This window comes from Urocitellus parryii, chromosome 9 (genome assembly GCF_045843805.1).
Source record: "Urocitellus parryii isolate mUroPar1 chromosome 9, mUroPar1.hap1, whole genome shotgun sequence".
Lineage (NCBI taxonomy): Eukaryota > Metazoa > Chordata > Mammalia > Rodentia > Sciuridae > Urocitellus > Urocitellus parryii.
Window position 1 is genome coordinate 86,120,241 of NC_135539.1, and position 19,490 is coordinate 86,139,730.

The following is a 19,490-nucleotide window of genomic DNA, read 5'->3' on the forward strand; positions in this document are numbered from 1 at the left end:
GTAACCCCAGTGGCTGGGGAGGCTGAGGCAGGAGTATTGCAAGTTCAAAACCAGCCACAGCAACTTAGCAAGGCCCTAAGTATCCTAGTGAGACCTTAGGGGTGGGGGCTGGGATGTGACTCAGTGGTTAAGTGCCTCTAGGTTCAATCCCAAGAGAAAAAAAAAAAAAGTAGCACCATGTCTTTCAGTTTTGTGTAATTGTCGTTTGATTGTTCCCAGTGGGATTGATAAACCCTTCATACCTCTGTGGATTTATTTTATTTTAGAGTGAAAGTGACTTTATGATCCAATGACCATTAATGTGACTTAATGCACTCCGTGTGTGTTGGGGGAAGGCAAGACAGTCAGATATCAAGTACTGCCATCAAGGGGGGAGACCACCACACACTCCACCCAGGAAGTGGGGTCACAGTCTGTCAACAAACTGTCAGCAGAGCGCCGCAGTCTGGCGATCGTGCCTTATTTTAACAGATGAGCGTGTCCCAAGCGTGGGCAAGGAGATGTTAGAACGCAGAAGGAGAGGCGTTGATATTTTGGAAGTAACGAGTATTTTGAGCTCAGAGGTATGGAACTTCAAAGATGGTGAGGGCGACTGCCTACCCCAGCGCTGCCACAAGTCACCGAGGCCTGGAGGAGGCCGGGCTAGCATTTGACCACAGAAACGCCGGAGGCGCTCCCGATCCGGGCGAGGTTCCCGGACGCGCGGCAGCCTGGTGCTTACAGGAGCGCGCGGCGCGGCGCGGCGCAATCCGGCGGGTTCAGAACCCGCGGGCGGACAGCTCCCCGGCGCAGGGCGCGGCTGCGCACCTGACAGCGAGCGGGGCGGGAGACCGCTAGACGCAGGCAGGACCAGCAGCTGCCCGGGTCCCCGGCCCCGCCCTGCCCACCCGCGCCGGCCACGGGGCCTGCGGGCGGAGGCCCCGCAGCAGGCGACCGCCCGGGCCCTTGCCGCGCGCCCCGCCCGCCGCCGGGGAGGTGGAGCGTCGCGGCGAGGCCCGCCCGGCTCTCCCCGCCCCCGCGCGGGCCGGGCTCCCCATTGGCCGGCGGCCGTAGGTGCGGGAGGCGGGCCCGCCAGGCGGCTCGCGCCCGGGAAGGTCGGCGGCGCAGCGCGGGTGCCGCTGGGCGGGCGTGCGGGGACGCGGCAGCCGGGCGCGGCGGAGGCACCGCAGGCGGAGGCACAGCGGGCGGGGGCGGCGGCGGCGCTGGAACCGGCTAAGCCCCTTCTTGCCGCGGCCGCGGCCTGCGGTGCCCAAGCTCCCAGGCGCACCCCGGGCGCGGCCCGAGCGGCCAAGACGGCGGGCCGGCCGGGCGCGGGGCGGCGGGCGCTCTGTTGCGGGCTGCGCTGGTGGGGGGCGGCGGGCCGCGGCGCGGGCCCCGGGCCTGGCGCGTGCGGTTGGGAGGCGCTCTGGGGGGCGGGCGCGCGGGCGGCCGGGGCTATGGCCGAGGGCGGCGGGGGCGCGCGGAGGAGGGCACCCGCGCTGCTGGAGGCGGCCCGCGCGCGCTATGAGAGCCTCCACATCTCGGACGACGTGTTTGGCGAATCCGGCCCGGACAGCGGCGGGAACCCCTTCTACAGCACCTCGGCCGCTTCGCGCTCCTCCTCGGCAGCCTCCTCCGACGACGAGCACGAGCGCCCCGCGCCCCCGGGGACCGCCCCGCCGCTCGGCTTCCCAGACTCGCAGGACCCCGAGGAGGACGAGGCCAGCGCGGGCTGGAGCGCAGTGCTGCGGGACCGCCCGCCCCCGCGCTTCGAGGACACCGGCGGTGAGGAGTGGCCGTGGGGTGCAGGGGCGCTGCCTGGGCAGTGCAGGGCAGGGCGGGCGGGTCCTAGACGAGCGTGGTGGGCCTCACCCGGCACCTGTGCGTTTCAGGAGGTTGCAGGAGCTGGGATGTAAAGTCCTCAGGGTCCTCTTGCTGCGCTCTCCTGTTGGGTGGATGCCACGCCTGCACTTTGCCAGTGGCAGTCCTAGAGGGGCTTCCCCTCATCTGCCTCGGATCACACCTGTGGGCTCGACCCTCTGGGCTTGGTGAAGCTAAGCTTTCCTATTGAGGGGAGGCTGAAAGGTTGCCATGGCTTGGGCTGGGCAAGGGTGTCATTTTGCTGATGGTAAGAGGGACCCAGGTGCCAGAGGTGAGGCAGGTCGCAGCTGGAGCCTGATCCCGTGGGAGCAAAGAGGCCACCCACAGCGTCTTTACAGGCTGAGCTGGTTTTCTGTTAATCTGGGAAACTTCCCTGTCCTGTCATCCGGTTTGTTGCTAAGAACGTGGGAGGGAAGCACGATTTCCACTTTAAAGTGCTAGGGTGTGTGGCCAGAGGTGTTTTCAGGGGTGTGGATAAGCCTCAGATATATGGAGAGGTGGCTGGAGTGCTGGCAGCTGAGGCTGCTCAGGGTCCTCTTGCTGCCTGCTTGCTTTAAGATATCACTACTTTGCAGCAGCTCAGTACCTCTGCCCCTCCCTTCTAGCTGTCCTGGCAGGCCCCTGTTGTCTCTCACTATGTTCATCTCTGGGTGATAATGAAGGCCAGGGAGTGGCTGTCCTGTGCCTGATGCGGCTTTTCATGTGGCTTCCTCTTTTTTTGGGGGGTGGGGTGTGCTAGGGATCCAACCTAGGTTCTTGTGCATGCTAAACACACCCTCTCCTCCAGTGGCTCTCTGGGTTTCAACCTGTCAGGAATAGGCATATGGGAGGGCAGGCTCAAGGGCTCTGGCTGGAGCCCAGGCTTGGATTTGCACATGGTGCTGCAGCTTGCTGGGTGGCTGGGAGGGCTGGCTGGACTGGCTGGACTCTGAAGGGAGTGGTCTGAGAGCCTCTGTCAGCCTGCAGTCCCTGAATATGTTGAGTGGCAGCTGGGCTTGGGGGGTTCAAGTGACTTGTGCAGTGCTTAGGCTGGGTAAGTCTTAAAGCCTGCTCATTTGGGCTGTAGTTAACAATTTGGAGATTTTCAGACCCACTCACTCTGAATAGCCCTTTTATACCACCCTCCAGCTTTCAGAGTGCCATTTAGGGCTTCCTGCCCTGGATAGCTGCTTTCCATATTGGCTTTAAGAATTGTACCAGGGCTGGGGTTGTGGCTCAGTGGTAGAGCGCTTGCCTGGCTCATGTGAGGCACTGAGTTCAATCCTCAGCACCACATAAATAAAATATAAATAAATAAAACAAAGATATATATATATATATATATATATATATATATATATATATATATATGAATTGTACCAGACCAGGACCTTGGCTTGGCAGGTCTTATGCTATGAGCATGTGTCACTTTTGATCTTGGAGATGTAAGCCGACCTGGGAGAACCCTGCATGTGTCTTGGGTCTCAGGTCGAAGAGTGAAATGGTACTGAGTTGAGCCTGTTGTGAATGTAAACCGTGATTCTGCTGGAGCCAGAGGGCGATTGCTGAAATAGGCTCTAGAGCAATCTCATGTTCCTTGGTAGCCTGTGATGGGGGAGTTCTGAAGCAGAGCCCTGTCATCTTCCGCAGCAGTGATTCTGGTCCTGGAGCCCAGGATCCTGTGTCACTGGGTGTTGGACTCACATTCTGCTTCTGCAGATGCCCTCGGGGCTGCGCCTGGACCTGCGAGTCACAGTGGAGCCCTTTCCCAGGCAGGCGCGTGTTCTGTTGGTATTTATATCCGGTGTTGTTTTCCTGCTCTGTGCGGGAGCTTGTCTTCTAAATCTAGATATAATTTAGAATTTCCTCTCTGCAACACTCTCTCCCTAAAGAAAATTTGGAGTAAGGGGCAGAGGGTCCAATGATGAGGCCTTGAAGTGAGATTTCCCTGGAACAATGGAATGTGATTTATGGGGGCTTAAAATAGATGCTGAGGTACAGGTTGGCCAGAGAAAGTCTTTGCGTCTGGTAGCTTGCAGAGAGAAGGATGTGTTTATTAAGAGGCCAGGAGCTGCACCCTGTGTTCTGAGAGCGGAGAGGTTCAGTCTTCCAGTCTTATCCACACCCATCATCCGAGACACCCCAGCCCTCACCTGCTCCTCACCCAAGGTGTGCAGACTATTAATAAGTCTCCCTGGGTGGGCAGAATGGGATGGGGAGGAGAGCAAGAGTGTGGCAGTTTGATCTGGAATCTTGTTTCATAACAGAACATTTGCGGTTGAAATGCTCTGCAATCCAATGATGAAAGCACAGATTCTAGACTTATCTGAGATTCTTTGCCTTGACCCCGTTGTGAAAACAGGTGTACCCGCTTGTATGTGGTGTGCAGGTGTGTAAATAACTATTACATGGGAATATGCTTTGCTGTGCTAGTTTGAGCAGAGTAGGATTTCTGTTAGAAAGAGACTGTAATTGCTGTCCTGAGCCCTCTGATGACCTGCAGACCTTTGCAGAGGGTCCCTTTGCAGGAGGAGGTACACAGAGGACCATCCTGTCTGGAACTGCAGCAGGCGCAGCCATATGGCCTGGTGGGGGGAGTGCACAGTAGGGAGAGGAGGGGAGGAAAGCTGTGTTTCTACAGTGCAGGGCAATTCCTGGCCCTTTCCTCTGTTTTCCAGCATCTTCCGATTTCTGAAGCAGTTGGGGTGGGGTCACCTCCTGCCTCCTCTCTCTCACCTCCCCCAGGTTTTGGCTGTGCTTGAGGTGTGGGTCCCCTTGGGATGATTTAAATATAAACACTGCCTGCAGGCTGCCTGCCAGGCTCTTAACCCCTGAGTAGCTGGAGGGTCATCCTGGGGGCTGAAGTGCTTTCTGGAGCATGGGGTACAGGACCTACTCCAAACTGGGCTTGTAGTAAATCCCCCCAAAATAGCCTCTCAAGCTGTCAACCTCCCGGCCTGCTGTGCAAATACCCAGCGCAGCCGTGAGCTCCCTCTTGGAGAGAGCGTGGTGCCAGGCCCATCTGTGTGCTGGCCGCTGCCCTCTGTTTCTTCCTACCGGTAGGCAGTTTCATGCAGGAGGCAGAGGGCCCACAGCTCCAGGGCTCCTGTCTCTGGTTTGTTGGTCCTTTGTCAGACTGGGCTGGGGTCTGTGTGGTTTGCCCTCTCTGTGAGAGGGTGAACTTCTTGGGAGGTTTGTCTTTTTGGTCCCTGTGTCCTGCCAGCAACCCTCTAACCCTTTGGTGTGACCTTGAGAAGCTGGAGAGGGACCAGGGCACTGAGAATCAACAGTGGGATTGTTTGATCTTTAGAGCTTTCGGTCAGTTTGAAGTCTTTTTGAGTAACAGGAGAGTCTCCCAGAAAGCCAGAGTTAGCTGAGGACCCTCTGCCCCAGGGGCTTACACTCTTACCTACCTGGTGCCCCCGTCTGGCCTTAGATCTGTCTGGTGTGGAGGAGCCTAGGGTCTTGGGAGCTGTGAGAGGAACCCTGGGAAACACTGGCAGTACCCAAGTCAGCCACACAGGACTGGGGAGGGGCTGACCCTGACCCTCAGAGAGTGCTTTCCCCAGGAGCCTGCACACATGGGGCCTGGAGACCTGAGGCTCCTTTTCCTTTGTAATTGTTCTTTCATGTGTTGCCACACCTGATTTCACAGGGACTTTGGCAGGGAGGTTGCCATCTCAGCTGGTAGACTCAAGCAGACGTGCCATTCCAGCAGTCGCGGGGCTGATGGGAAGAGCTGGGCTTGGCAGTGCAGGACGGGCAGTGCCTTGTAGTTATTTATTCTGAACTGGAACTGTTTTCAGACAGATATCTGTTTTCACATTCACTCATGGAATCACCCTTGGCCCTTGTGGTGGGGGTGCCGCTCTGGAGACCTGACCCGTGAGGGGAGTGTGCAGTCAGCCTGGGTCGAGGCGGAAGGGTCTGGAGTTTTACCCTGGCTGTGCGTGGCTGGGACCTCTGGGGAGGCCTAGAGGTGGGACAGTTGAGTCCTGACTCTGTTCTGCGGCTCAGATTCACCTTTATTTTGGAGAACTATGATTGTATTTTTTCTGATTAACAACTGATTTATTGTTTTTAGAAAATAAAAAAAAATGGTTAAGAGATTTAAAACCTCACAGTCTCCCATTACCCAGGATAGCCACTGGCATCGTCATTGACACATGCTGCGTGTGTCTAGGTCACCTGTGGAAGCTCCTCATGAGGAGCGATGGATCTTCTCCATTTCCATTTCAGAAATGGGGGGTGTAGCCCTCGCTGCAGCACTGCCCTGGTGGCTGTGCTGCCCCCACCTGCACCTGGCCCTGGCCCTGGCCCTGGAGCCTGTGCCGTGTGCCGCACTTGAAGCCTTGCCCTGGCACACCTGCCGCCCGCCCCTCCGCGCGATGCCCATCGGGTTTTGAGGCAAGGGTTTGCACATGGTAAGGCTTTGAGTGTCTGTTGTGGAGGAGCCTTCGGAACCGTGCCTGCTGTCCTCCTGCCAGCAGTGAGCCAGTGTGTCCCCGAGGAACGGCTTGTTCATGAGCCGGCCTGTGCTTCTGGGGGGTGGGATGAGCTCACAGGAGAGCCGCACCTGCCAGCCTTGACAGGGTGTGAGACGCATGCCTGGCAGGGACTTCTGCATGGGTGCCCCGTCCGGCTGCCACCCAGGTCCAGGTAAAGAAGGCCTGGAGGCCCGCCCTGGTTCTCCTAAGTATTGGTACCGCCACCCCAAGAGGCAGCCAGTCCTGAGCTCCGTCACCACATAGCAGCTTTGCCTCTGAGTCTGTGGGATCCGGCCACAGTCTTACTTTGCGTGGCCTGCAGTGCTCCCAGTACAGTGTGCGAGTTCAGCAGTTATCCTACCTGTAGACTTTTGGCTCTTTTCTACATTGGGGGCTTTTTTTCCCTGTCATGTGGATTGAACCCAGGGGCACTTTACCTAAGGTACACCCCCAGCCCTTTTTGTTTTTATTTTTGAGACAGGGCCTCGCTAAGTTGCTGAGGCTGGCCTTGTACCTGTGATCCTCCTGCCTCAGCCTCCCGAGTTGCTGGGACTAGAGGTGTGCATCACACGTGTGGCCCATTTGGGGGCATTTATGAATAGAGCTTCTGAAAAGGTCCTGGTTTTATTTACTTATTTAATATTCTTATGGACATGCAGATACCTTCCCCTGAGCACCTGTACTAGGACTAGGACTGCTCGGCTTAGGTCAGGTGAGTGTTCACCTTTAGTGCAATGCCTTTTGGCTTGGGTGTGTTGGCATTTGGGGCCAGGTAGCCCCTTGTTTGTGGAGGGCGCCGCAGGGTCTTAACAGCAGTGCAGGCCTTTCCCCAAGTGCCCTCCTCTATTGTAAGCAGATGTCTGCAGACGTTTCCACATGTCTCCTGGGGCAGGATCTCTGGGTGGAGGACCCCTGAGCTGCTGCCCAGCCGTCTTCCCCTGTGCCCTGGGCTCTCACACCAGTAGAGTGCAGGATGTGCCAGGTGTTGGTTCAGCAAAGACCTTGAGCCCTGCTAGGGTGAGGCAGTAGGTGAGGTGTATGCCCTGCAGCTGGAGGAGAGACGGGGAAGGGTATACCTCTGGACCCCAGGTGTATCTTCATCCCACTTGGCTGGGAGGAGGGACCCCTCAGCTAGGCCTGAAAGAAAGCTCAGGTCAAGAGAGAGCATCTGCTCTGGTGGCAGGAGAGTGCCGCTGGGGCTCACTACAGTCCCACTCCCGATGCCGCTTCCCTGTGAGGCGCTGTAGGATGCTGCCTGAGCCTGCAGGGGTGGTGGGGGAGCCTTATTTCCAGGTTCAGCACAAATACAGGTTTTCCTGGGGATGTAGCCCCAGGAGGGTTTGGAAGTTTGGTGGGAGATGAGAATTTGGACAAGGTGAGACCCCTGGAGAAGCACTGGTGGAAGACGCAAGAAATCGATGTGTTACAACAGCCATCTAATGCTGCCATGCTGAGACCCGCAGGCTCACGCTGGGTGCTGCCCATCCCTGGTGCAGAGCCACCTCCCGTGGCCTCTGCCCGACCGTCAGCCCTCGGCCATTGCTGCTTCTGTCTGAGTGTGCTGCTTAGTTTCCAGGGCTTGAGCCCTTGGAATTCTTTCTGGGTTGCAAGGAGAGCAGTGGTCTTGAACCCTCTCATTTGAAAAGTGTGTAGGGTTACTTTGTTGCCAAATATGCAGTTGATCTGTGTGGCACTGGTGTTAAGAAAGCACACCTGGGGCGGGAGTATCTGTCTGCCTGTTCTTTTGTTCCGTCTCCTTCCAAGGAGGTAGGTGGTCTGATTTGCAGATCTCAAATTTTACAAGTTCTTGCCTCCTGAAGAATCTTTAGGGGCTGTGTTGTTGTGCACACACGTAGTTAGGGTTCATTTTCTCTGCGGCGTGGGGCCTTGGACGGCTTCCGTGTCCTGCTATGCCTCGGTCTTCAGCCTGACTGACTGTGCTCGGTCTGGCCATTCCCACTTTGTCCCATCTGCATGTCCCTGGCTGTGCATTATTTTTCAACCTGCTTTTTCTTTAAGTTTCTTTTCTATGCTTCTTTCTGTTCTTTCTTGGCAGTGCTGGGGATGGAAATTAGGGTCTCACACACACCAGATGTGTGCTCTACCTCTCAGCTACATCCCTAGCCCTTTTATTTTCTATTCACCTTTATTTATGAAATATTTAAAAAACATTTTATTCGGAAATATTTTCATATTCATAGAAATGTAATAAGAACCCAACCCATTTTATTTTATTTTGAGATGGGATCTTGTTAAGTTGTCCCTGCTGGCCTTGAGCTTGGGATCCTCCTGCCTTGGCCTCCTGGTTGGCTGAGATAAGGCCATGGCCTCTGGCTTGCTGCTTCTTGTGCAGCATACAGATGGAATTGTGCTTTTAACATGACCAGAGAGGCCTTGTTGACCTGCACACAGGTGGTGGGTGTCTCTTCGCTCTTGGAACTGCCCTGCAGACGCACAAGCTCAGGTCCTACCACGGGGTTCAGGGCAGCTGAGGCCTTCCTCCTCCCAGGAGCCTTGCTGTGTGTTCTCAGCCAGCCCTCTGAGTTAGTGCTGTGTGGGATCTGAGGAAGGCACCAACTTCCTTTTGAGAGTGGATGTTGGGTGGTTGAGCATCATTTTGAAAAGCCCATTCTTTTCCCCTTGGGTTTCATTCCATCCCTGTTCAAAGTCCACCTACTGTGATCTATTTCCCATTTTAACATTTTGCCCCTTCCCTTCTTCCCTCATAATTAAATGCATGTTTCTCTGTGATCATTGGAAAGCAAATCCCCAGCTAGGACTCCGCAGACAAGGCTTTCCACCGGGAGCCTCTGCCTCCACAGTGCCAGGATTTGGCATGGTCCTCTGATGCTCCCGTCACCCCCACACACCAGATACCCAAATCTGCCTTTTGTTCAAATGGCTCCAGTCTGCTTAAGTCAGGACCGGCACCAATCGCCAAATGAACCTCCAGGTTAAGAATACCATCTGCAGCTGTACTTAGGAAACAGCCCAGAAGTGTTCAGGCCAGAGATTGAGGGCGGGTGGCGCTGTGCAGGGCGGGCAGCGTCTCCGCTGGCAGTGGTGTGGTTTTCCCCGCCGCTGTTCCGGGAGGTGCTCCCGCTCAGCCCGTCCTTCCTGGCCAGCCCCTGCTGGGCTCCCTGAAGGTGGCTTCTTTTCACCCAGACCTGAGAACTGGGGTGCCCTGGTGATGCAGTTTCCCTGATGCAGACCTGGGGTGGACAAGCGCTGCTCACCAGGCAGAGGTGGTGGGGCAGAAGCTCACAGCATGGGAGGCAGCAAGTGAGGGGCTTTGGCGCGATGGAGCAGGGAGGGTCCCTTGTAGGATCAGCATGCACAGGCCTCACTGAGAAGCAGGGCTTCCAGGAGGCGAGGAGCTGACCACTTGCTCCCAGAGGAGGTGGGCACTGCACTTGGATAAGGCATAGCTTGTGCTGTGTGCCCACAGGAGGTGAGGGGCAGCCCTGGAGCTGGAGGAACGTCAGGGGCTGAGGGCAGTGACGGGTGTGGGGGCCTCGGAAGCTGTTGGAAGGACGTGGCTCATACTGTGAGTGTGATGTGGTACATTTAGCAAAGAGTCACGTGCCCGATGGAGCTTCTGGAGGTGCTGTGGCACTAGTGGGACCCTCAGAGGAGTGCTGGGGTGTGAGCCAGAAAGGGGGGGGAGGTGGCTAGAGGTGTTTGGCTTCTGGACACTGTGAGGCCAGGGCCAGAGGGTGCCCTGAGGGATGGCGCAACCTGACCTGTGTTGGAGGGGCTCCAGCTGCACATGCAGGGGAGCAGGCTTCATCTCAGCCAAGTCTTCATTGAGTGGCCAGCGGCAGTGAGGAGGCCAGCAGCAGTGAGGAGGCTGGGGGCAGTGAGGAGGCCAGCAGCAGTGCCGCCTGGAGCCTTGGGTCACCTACTGCTTCTCCCACCACATGTCCCTGTTCGCATCCCTGTTAGAGGTGTCGTGGCAGGTGTCGGTCTGGGACTGGGCCAGAGGGGTTGGTGTGCATTGCCCAGGATGGCTGGGGTGGGTCATGGGGGTGGGTGTCACACATTTCCCTGCAAAGCCAGCAGATGTCGGCCCTGGTCTGTGGCGGGCTCCTGAGGGCCAGGGCACAGGATCAGGTTCCCTCCCAGGGACCCTCCTTGTGGAACCCCCCCTGCTGGGCCCTCTGTGGGAGAGCTGCCTGCCGTGGGGTTGCCCCCAGATGGTGCCAGCCGTGCCAGTGAGCATCGAGGCCTGTGGGAGAGGTCTGCAGTGGAACATAATGCCCCAGTTAGATCTGGATTGAGATAAAAGGTCTCTTAGGGCAGGTAGCACCGTGGACACACGTATCTGTGAAGACACTGCTGGTCCTGCATGGGGATCACCTCAACAAGGCACCCCATGTTGTGACTGGGAGGCCCAGCTGTCCTGCCTTGGCGCGCTCTTGGAGGCTGCACCTGAGGCCTAGCCCAGTGGCCACCGCGGCAACCTGTCAGGGTTGCTAAGTAACAACTTGACTTTGAAAGAGCTGAATTTGGCTGGTTCTGCGGGCTCCTGGGTCTGCTTTCCTTGCTGTCTGGGCTGCAAGGCAGAGCCTGGCCTGAGCGTCTGCAGAGCGTTCCATGCTCCTTGCCTTCATGTGGGTGGGCTGCCCTGGGGCGTGCGTGCTGGTCCAGGGCTGGGCAGGACCTGTTGGATGTGGCCACACAGGCCTCAGGAGGTGGTGCTGAGCCCAGGGAGCCTTACACCGTGGCCCAAGGTCCTCAGCCTGAACACACAGCCCTGGCAGGTGAGGAGGACAGTGCTGAAGCACAGAGGCCGGGGTGGGCCCTGCAGGGAGAAGGCTCTGCCTGATACCCCGTTTCTAGTTCCGAACTGAGCATTCACTGTACCGAACGTCACCTCCCCACTGCCATGAGTTGGCAGAACACACATGGAGTCCTAACCCCATCCTCAGAACATAGCCTTGGAGACAGGTCCTTGGAAAGGGGATTAGGGCCAGGTGAGGTCCTTACAGTGGGTCCCCGTGCAGTCTGCCTAGGGTCCTTCTAGGGAGAGATTAGGACACAGATACCCTTGGGGCCACTATGTGAAACACAGGGAAATGACAGCGTCTGCAAACCAAGGAGAGGGCTCAGAGGACCTGGCCCTGCGGCACCTCAACCCTGGACTCAGCCTGCACACTGGGAGACGTAAATTTCTGTTGTTTAAGCCTCTGAGTCTGTGGTGCTTTGTTAGGCTACCTTAGCAAGCGGACGTCCCACCTGGTGAGACAGTCACCACACTGCTTGCTATGCTTTTGGGGATCAGGTGGCAGGTCTCAGCCTTCTGCCCCCTGGGGCAGTTTCCAGGGCCTGTGGCGGTGCTGGGACCAGTTGTGCCTGCCTTCCCCTTGGACTTGCAGAAAGTCCATTACAGCTGGCCTGTGGGTGCTGCTGACTGTGTGACTCCTGAGGAGCAGCCTGCTGAGGGAGACGGTGCTGCCCTGTGCTGGTGCTTGTTCACAGCCTGGAGCTGGTCCTCCTGGCAGCACCCGAGGTCCAGCTCTGTGGAGGCAGTTCTCGTGAGGGTGTGCCCCTGCTCAGAGCTGCAAGCCTGCTCCTGCTCAAGGGTCCGACCTCCGTGTCTTCAGGGCTGAGCTCGCCTGCCCCATCCCCCATCTGCATACGTGAGCACCACGTGTTCCTGGGGAGAAAATATTATTCTAGACCTATTTTTGTGGCAGCGACATCTTGGAGTAATTAAAATTATTTTTATATCATTGTTCTTGGGAATGAACTTGACAACTATTCTTACCACTCCCCCTGTTGTTTGGATCAGTTTGCCATTTAGAGATGTGGCCTTCCTCATGATAGTGTCCATCATACCTCAAAGATCAGAGGTTGGGGTGAGCTGGGGAATGGGTGGAAGCTTGGTTCTGGACTGCAGTGTCCTTGTCTGGGGACTTGAGACCATGCAGCTTGCTTTCCTCACCAGATGCCATTGAGGAGTCCTGTTCCCTGTCGCCTGGTGGCCTTCTGTCGGGGTGTAGACAGGGAGGCTGGCAGAGCCAGCTGGTTCTCTGTTGCTTCAGCTGGCCAGGCGGGCACCCCTGATACCTGGGCTGGACAGCAGGAAGAGGTTTTGGCCAGTGGCCAGCTGGAGGCAGGGTGAGTGTGTGCTGTGTGTGCTCAAGTGCAGGCGGGCTGGGTGGACCTCGGTGGAGTGGGATCCCCAGGACTGGACCAGGCAGTTGAGGATTGAGTGTAAACCAGAGTGGAAGTCGTCCCCAGTTGCCCCCGTGTGCCTCCCAGCTGTCCTTACAGGCTCTCCAGCATGGGGCTTCTCTCTCTTTCTGGAGAGAGTCCTCAGGTGCGTGAGGGTTGTAGTCCTCTGGTTTATATGCGATTATGAACAGGTTTGTTACCCTGTGGCAGGTTATCTCCCCACGGTGTCCCGCGGTGTTTACTCAGGACAGTGGACGCTGCAGGCGGCAGCCTATGCTGGGTCTCATGTCAGCCTGGAGCAATGGAAGGGCTGGACCAGGGTGGGCCCCCAAGGTCGCTTAATTGGGAGCCAGTGGGGTCCTGGAGGTGACTGGGCAGAGGCCCTCCGTGCTGACCAAGGCTTGGGGCCCCGAGGTAAACAGTATGCTCTGTGGAAACCCAGGGTGAGCGGTGTGGGATGATCTCCAGGAGGAGAGAGCAGAAGCCCAGCTTCCTGAGGCCTGGTCCAGGAGAGATCAGGAGGGAGGCAGAAACCCCAGGATTGGGTGGAGTCAGGCAGGGACCCTGGAGTGCTCAGGTGGCCTCAGGAACAGGTCTTTTTCCCTGAGCCATGTGGAAGCCCCGGTGGCAGATGCCCAGTGGGTTGGAACTTCTGGGATGACAGGCCTTCCTGCACCCCACGAGGGGCTGGAGGCGGTGACCCAGATGGGCCCCCTGCATTTTCCTCCCCCTCCTGCCTGATGGCTTCCTGTTCCCAGTTCCTGTGCACACAGCCTCCCCTCCTGCTGCTGTTTTGGGATGAGCCCACTTCTCTGCAGCTCTGCCCTGCTTCCCAGGCTGGGGGCTGACCCTCGGGTGTTTCCTAGGAGCCTGGGAAGGGCAAAAGCTGGGAGGAGCCTTTCGCATGCCGGGCACAGGGGCCACACCTGGACCTGTGGACCTATAGACCAGGGGAGCGAAGGTTTTGGAGGGAGGAGATGTAGAGAGTACTCTGCCAATGCAAAGGTTTTGGAGGGAGGAGATGTAGATGGTACTCCAGGGAGCTCCACTGGAGGTGGGGCAGGCATGGAGGGCAGAGCCTGAGGTTGCAAAGCCACCTGCCCTTGGGCAGGCTCCTGAGAGCCAGAGATAAAGAGGAGGCCCTGGATGTTCTGACCTGAGCTGTGGAGGGGGATGGAGCTGCCTGAAATTGGGTGACATTCAAGCCTCTGTAGAGCAGGCTCTGGTGGTGGCCTGGGCTCAGAGCCTGTGTCCTGAGCTTCTTTCCCACTCTGTGGGTTGGAGGCAGGAGATGCTGAGAGGCAGAAGCTGAGGCTGCCCCGGGTGGCTGCTGGCTCCCTGTGCCTCTGCCTCAGCTTGGGGCATGGGGATGGCCGGGAGCTGGTGCCAGAGGGCAGACACTTGGCAAGGCAATCCAAGGATTAAGACTGTCACGTGCATATCCGGTTGGGCAGCTGCGCACCCCTCCTGGGTGCTGCTGAGCATGGAGGGGGACTGTGGGTCCAGAGGTGTGATGGCTGCGAGCCTCTGATGTTTCTGGGCTGTTACGTGGCAGAGGCTGACTTGTCTGGAGTGGCGCTTTCTCCCCTGTGCACCCCAGTAGGGCAGGGCTGCGCTGTGGATGTCCAGAGGTGACTCTGTCCTCCCAGCTTCGTGGCTGGGTCCTGGAAACCGCTATACAAGAAACGAGTCCTTGTTGTGAGTTGGTGGAAATGTGTCCAGGGGCAGGGCCTGGTGTCCCCGCCATCATCTGTGCTGGATGAGCTGACCCTGGTGTGGCTCATTTCCCAGCAGCGTACTCTGTCCACTCTCACGTGGGCCAAGGTATTCTCCATGCTGCAGCCTCTGGCATCTGTGACCCACAGATGCAGACGTGTCCTCCGGCACGTCCCTCCCCAGGCCCTTGGTGGCTCTCTGCCAAGGTCAGGCAGGGATGCTGGCCTGTTACTGGTGCTCACTGCCAGGCAGGGCCTCTGGCTCTACAGAAGGGGCACCATACCTAGTCACCTCCTATGGATGGGCAGGAGGGAGCCGTGGCCTTTGTGGCTCATGTTGGCTCTCTGGACTGTGGGATAAAGTCAAGGGCTGCGGTCCCCTCCCTGTGCCAGGTCCCTGCTCATGGCTTCTTTTCCAGGGTCCCAGGTGCTGCCACGTCTTGGGAGTGCTACATTCTCTGAGCCGTGGCCTCACCTCTCTGTTCTGCAGTCACAGGCTGGAGCCTACCTGGAGCCCAGCTGAGGTTGCTGGACAGCCCAGCCTCATTTGCCACAGTGAGCAGTTGACCTGACCCTGTGATGTCCACTTCTCTCCCAGGGCCTTGGACCACCTGGCCCAGGCTGTGGACCTGCCTGGCCCTGGTCGTCCCCGTGGGCTGCGCTTCCCGATAGTCCGCAGCCAGCAAGAGTGCTGCCAAGGGCACACTGGCAAGGCGCCTGCTGGAAGGAAGGGCCTCTTCCCGACAGCCCTGGTCCAGCCTGCCGACCCAAGGCCTCCTCGCAGGCCCTCTGCAGGTGGCGAGCACATGAGAAGTTGGGGCAAGGGCTGTCTTTATTCCATCCATTCTGCCCTTTGTTCTAACTGTAAATCTAAACCACAACGACTCCATCATGAGGCCCTGAGTCAGGGTCAAGAGGAAAAGTTCTCTCAGGAAGCCTGATTGATCGCTGGCTTAGAAATAATGGGTCTTTGAGATGAAGGTGTGAGTCAGGCTGTGTAGAGAGAGTGCTGGACGGTGCCTCTTGTCTGTCCCTGCCTGCTGGCGAGAACGTGTGGACCCAGGGAATGACGCTACGTCACTGCTGTCTGCCTCTGCTAGTCTGCGGCTTGTTGAAGAATAAGTGCTGCCAGCTGTGCGCCCTGAAGACACGGGCACCGGAGGGCTCCTCCGAGTGTGGCGTAGCCTCTGGGCCAAGGTGGCTGGGGCCAGCAGGTCCGCGCCCTGGGCTCCCCACCTGTGCCTGGGTTTCAGGTGAGGTTCTGGAGTGTAGGTGAACCTGTCCTCACGGCCAGCCTTCCTTTTTAAGTCCCTCCCGCCTTGGGAATGTGGTCCAGTGCTGGGCAAAGCCCATGCTTGAACTTGGGACTGTCTGTATCACATCTCAAAGATACAATGCCTGAATGAATAAAGGTTTCTTAACCAAATCAAGAAGCAGAATGGCAGTCGCCTCAAGGGAAGAGTCCCCAGAGGACTGCAGTGGAGATGAGGGCCAGACCTGTGAGAGGTGAGCAAGTGCAGGGCCGCGCTAGTCAGCTGGCTGCTGGTGGTGAGGCTCCGTGGGGGCCTGTTAGGAGGTGCCTGCCAGGAGGGGGCCTGCCAGGTGCTCCCGTGGGGCTGCTGTCCTCCCGAGGAGTCACAGCCCTGATTCCTGCCCCCAGACCCTGTGCATCAGGAAGGAAGGCGGGAAGCACTGGTTTCACTCTTCCTGTCACCTGAAAACCGCACACAGGACTCTTTAAAATGCTGCTTCAATTTCCTTCTTAAAAACAAGGTGATTATATGCCAACTCCTTGCTGTAGGGAGGGAGGCTCCCCATCACCCAGTGTCCACCTCTCAGTTCCCCGCAAGGCCCAGAGCCCAGAGACCGTGACTCAGCATATAGGAGGACAGAGGTCCAGCTTCTCCTCCGGGTCCTGGAGGACTGTGGGTGTGGGGGCCAAGACCCCAGAGTTTGGTGTGAGAGGAAAGAGCTGCTGGTTGCATGGGGCTGAAGACGGGAGGAATTCAAGGCTGACCGTCACCGGTCACCTGTGCTAGAAGCAGAGTTGAATTCAGTGCCTGAAAACATTTGCTTAGTGGCAGTCCTTTGGCCAGGGGCCTTGCTGCAGCCCTGGGTGGCCTACGGCCCTGTGGAGCAGCGGCAAGCCCGAGGAGGCAGGGTGGACAGGGAGCCAGATGGCTGCTCCCCTGCCCTTCCTTACAGCTGTGGCAGCCACACCACTGTGCAGACGCCCGGGCGAGGGCCAGCATGGGTCCCCAAGTGTCCCTGGATGATTCCCCTCTCAGATGGAGGTCGGAACAACCTGATGTACTGAGGCAGCCGGGGGAGGGTGCCTGCTGCACAGTCTGTGGGGCGCTCGGGCGGCGTGGGTGTCACAGATGGAAGGCGGTCAGGGAGGATGTCTGCCAAGGACACTGGCCCCATGTGCCATCGCAGGACTTGAGCCTGGCCACGTCCCTCAGTGCCCCATGCTGTACACCTGGCTGAGTTTCTAAGCAGGTCCCTCGGGAGCCATCCCTGACCTGCTCCGCAGTGCAGCCAAGCCTGTGATCAGAGTCTAGGAGGTACGAGCGGGTTTCCTCTTCCCACTGCGCTGGAGGCTTGTGTTCCTCAATGAGAGAGAGAGAGAGAGAGAGAGAGAGAGAGAGAGAGAGAGAGAGAGAGAGAAGAGAGAGAGAGAGTGTGTGTGTGTGCGCGCGCGTGCACATGTATGTGTGCATGCACACTGGCATGCCTGTGTTATTGGGGATCAGGCCCAGGGCCTCATGCATGCTTTATCACTCAGCTATACCCCCAACCCTGTTTACTTGTAGTTTGAGATGGGGCCTGGCAAAGTTGCTGACGCTGGCCTTGAACTTGGGATCCTCCTGCCTCAGCCTCCCGAGTAGCTAGGATATTAGGTGTGCGCCACCACTCCCAGAATTCTTGGTGATATTAGATTGAATGCAAATGTGATCCAGTAATTCTCCAGTGTCCTTGACCCCTGTTTCCAAAAAGTATCACCCAAAGAAGTCCAGACCTGTCCATGCTGCACACCAGGTAGCTTCCACCAGAAGCCCTTCACTGTGGTCATGGGCACAGATGACTGCCCGGCTCTCTATCTGAGGTTCTTACCACCCATGCTCATCCTGAAGCATGGGGAGGCCGAGCCTCCTCTGTCCATGTTACCTGGGTTTCCCTGCCCTGGACTCTGTCTCCTTCTCTGCCCACCCTGCTGGCCTGTGTGGCCTTGCATCTGCAGGTTCATCTTGGGAAGATAGAGGTGGAGCATAGACCACACACAGCCAGTCAATGCCAGGCCAGAGACCAGGCTGGACACCACAGAGCTGAGATTTGCCAGTGCCCATGGGTCCCCACGCTGCCCATGTCATGCTCAGGCAGGGCAGGTGGAGGGACATTACTGCCCTTGGCCATGCCCACACTGAGCAGCATGACATCTGGTGCAGCACGGACCACAGCCCTGACACCGGCTCAAGCCACACTCCTCGTGCTGTGACCACCATCCCAGGTTGCCCAGGATTGTCCTGATGTGAGAGCCACAGGGCCCTTGGTCCCAGAAAAGAGCCCCTTGGTCCTGTGCAGACCTGGACACTGTCATTCCGTGACTCTCGGCAGTGATGAAGTGGTTCCTATGACCAGACTGTGCAGAGTGGGAAAGCCGAAGCCCTCTTCCTGGAGTCCCCTGCCCGGAGTCCTCTGCCCGGAGTCCTCTGCCCGGAGTCCCCAGCCCACTGCCAGTGTGGCCCGTCGGTCCTATCAGGACGAGGCCTGACATTCATGGGACTCCCTGTATGTGGCTGTGGAAATGCCCTCTAATGTATGTTCCTGAAACTCCTTCATTGGTGTTTCCTTCCCTGGCTTCAAGGCTCCTGTGTCCTGTTCAGAAATGAAGTACCTCAAGATGCTCGGGTGGAAAGTCACAGGTGATTCCTCAGTGGAACAGGGCTGTCATGCGGAGAGCTTGGCTCCTGCTGGTTGGGGACCTGCAGTGTGATGGGCATGGGTGGCTCAGAGTGATCAAGTACGCAGCGCAGGTCATGGTTGGAAGTGGACTGAGAAAGACGGCAAACACTCAGGAACCAAGGAAGAGGTGACTGTGAAGAAGGGGATGTGGAGAAGCGTCATGAGCTCTACAGAGGTTGGGCATGTGGCGTGGGGGGCAGGTGTGGACACTCAGCCCAAGGCTCAGTGTGGTCCAAGTGGTCATCAGCATTCACGGCCCCTGAGGATGAAAGGAAGGGTGGAACAAGGGGACCGTGGGGCAGCAGCTCTGCTGCTTCCTGGGTGCATAGGAAGTACCATGAGCCCTGGGCTTGGGAGCAGATGGGCTTGGGCTGGGTGCCCAGGCACCCCTGCCCCTGTAGCAAGGACCCTGATGGTGCAGATTGGGTGGTGGCCTCATCCTCTGCTGCCAGGTGCCCCGCAGCAGACTGGCCAGGGAGCCTGCTCAGGCAGTAGGCAGGAGGGTGGCAGGGGTCAGGCCGCTGCTCGGTGTGGGGTTGACGCAGTACTGCCCCCCCCCCCAAGATGCAGAGACTGTGTGAGAAGTGCCGCCCCCAGGGCAGGCTGTCCACTAGCCATGGAGGGCCCTGGGTCCAGGTAGGAACAGGGCATGCCCTGCCCAGACCCTGCGGAGGCTTGTGGCATCTGCTGGCAGCCCAGTCTGCTGGCCCCGTCTGCCGCCAGGACTCTACCCTGCGGGTGAGCCACAACCTCCTGCAAGGCCAAGGAAGCAGGTTTGGCTCAGAAAATGAGCTGGTGCTGACGATTCCTCAGCTCTCACAGCACTCGGTGTCCTTGTTGGCAGCGTGGGCAAGGTGATAGGTGTCAAAGGTGGGTGGTCAGAATGGTGGCAGCCGTGGTGGCCATTTGCAAAGGCCAAGCTCTGTGTGCAAGTCATTCTGGCCTGTGTGGGCTCCGCCTGGCCATGGCACCCCTCGCCCTGTCCAGGGCCTTTGCTCTTCACAGCTCAGTCCCTGGTAGAGTCCTGCGAGCCTGCCATTGCTCTCAGACCCGGGATCCCAGAGGCGAAGCCTGCTTCCTGGTGGCTGGGTTCAGGAGTGGGTCTGGGTGGCGGCTCCCCTCTTGCCAGGGTGTGCATTTTCTTGTAAGATTTTTCCCGGAGTGGAAGCCATGGCCCCGTGGCAGGGAGAACATGGCTGCGCCTTCCTTGCCACGGAGATAGGAGAACGGGGAGGCACTGCTGCTGTGTGGACTTCTGCCTGAGGTGGCAGCGGTGGGCAGCTGTTTCTGCCATGAGACCAGT

General features: G+C 58.1%; 1 protein-coding gene across 1 annotated transcript in view; it reads left to right on the top strand.

Moving 5' to 3' along the window:
- The first annotated feature begins 1,436 nt into the window (after positions 1-1,436).
- Pgbd5 (piggyBac transposable element derived 5) overlaps positions 1,437-19,490 on the top strand; it is a 50,591-nt gene continuing 32,537 nt past the window's right edge. Inside the window, exon 1 of the mRNA XM_026413480.2 lies at positions 1,437-1,764. Coding sequence (XP_026269265.2) covers positions 1,437-1,764 — 328 coding nt within the window. The remainder of the gene's footprint in view (positions 1,765-19,490) is intronic.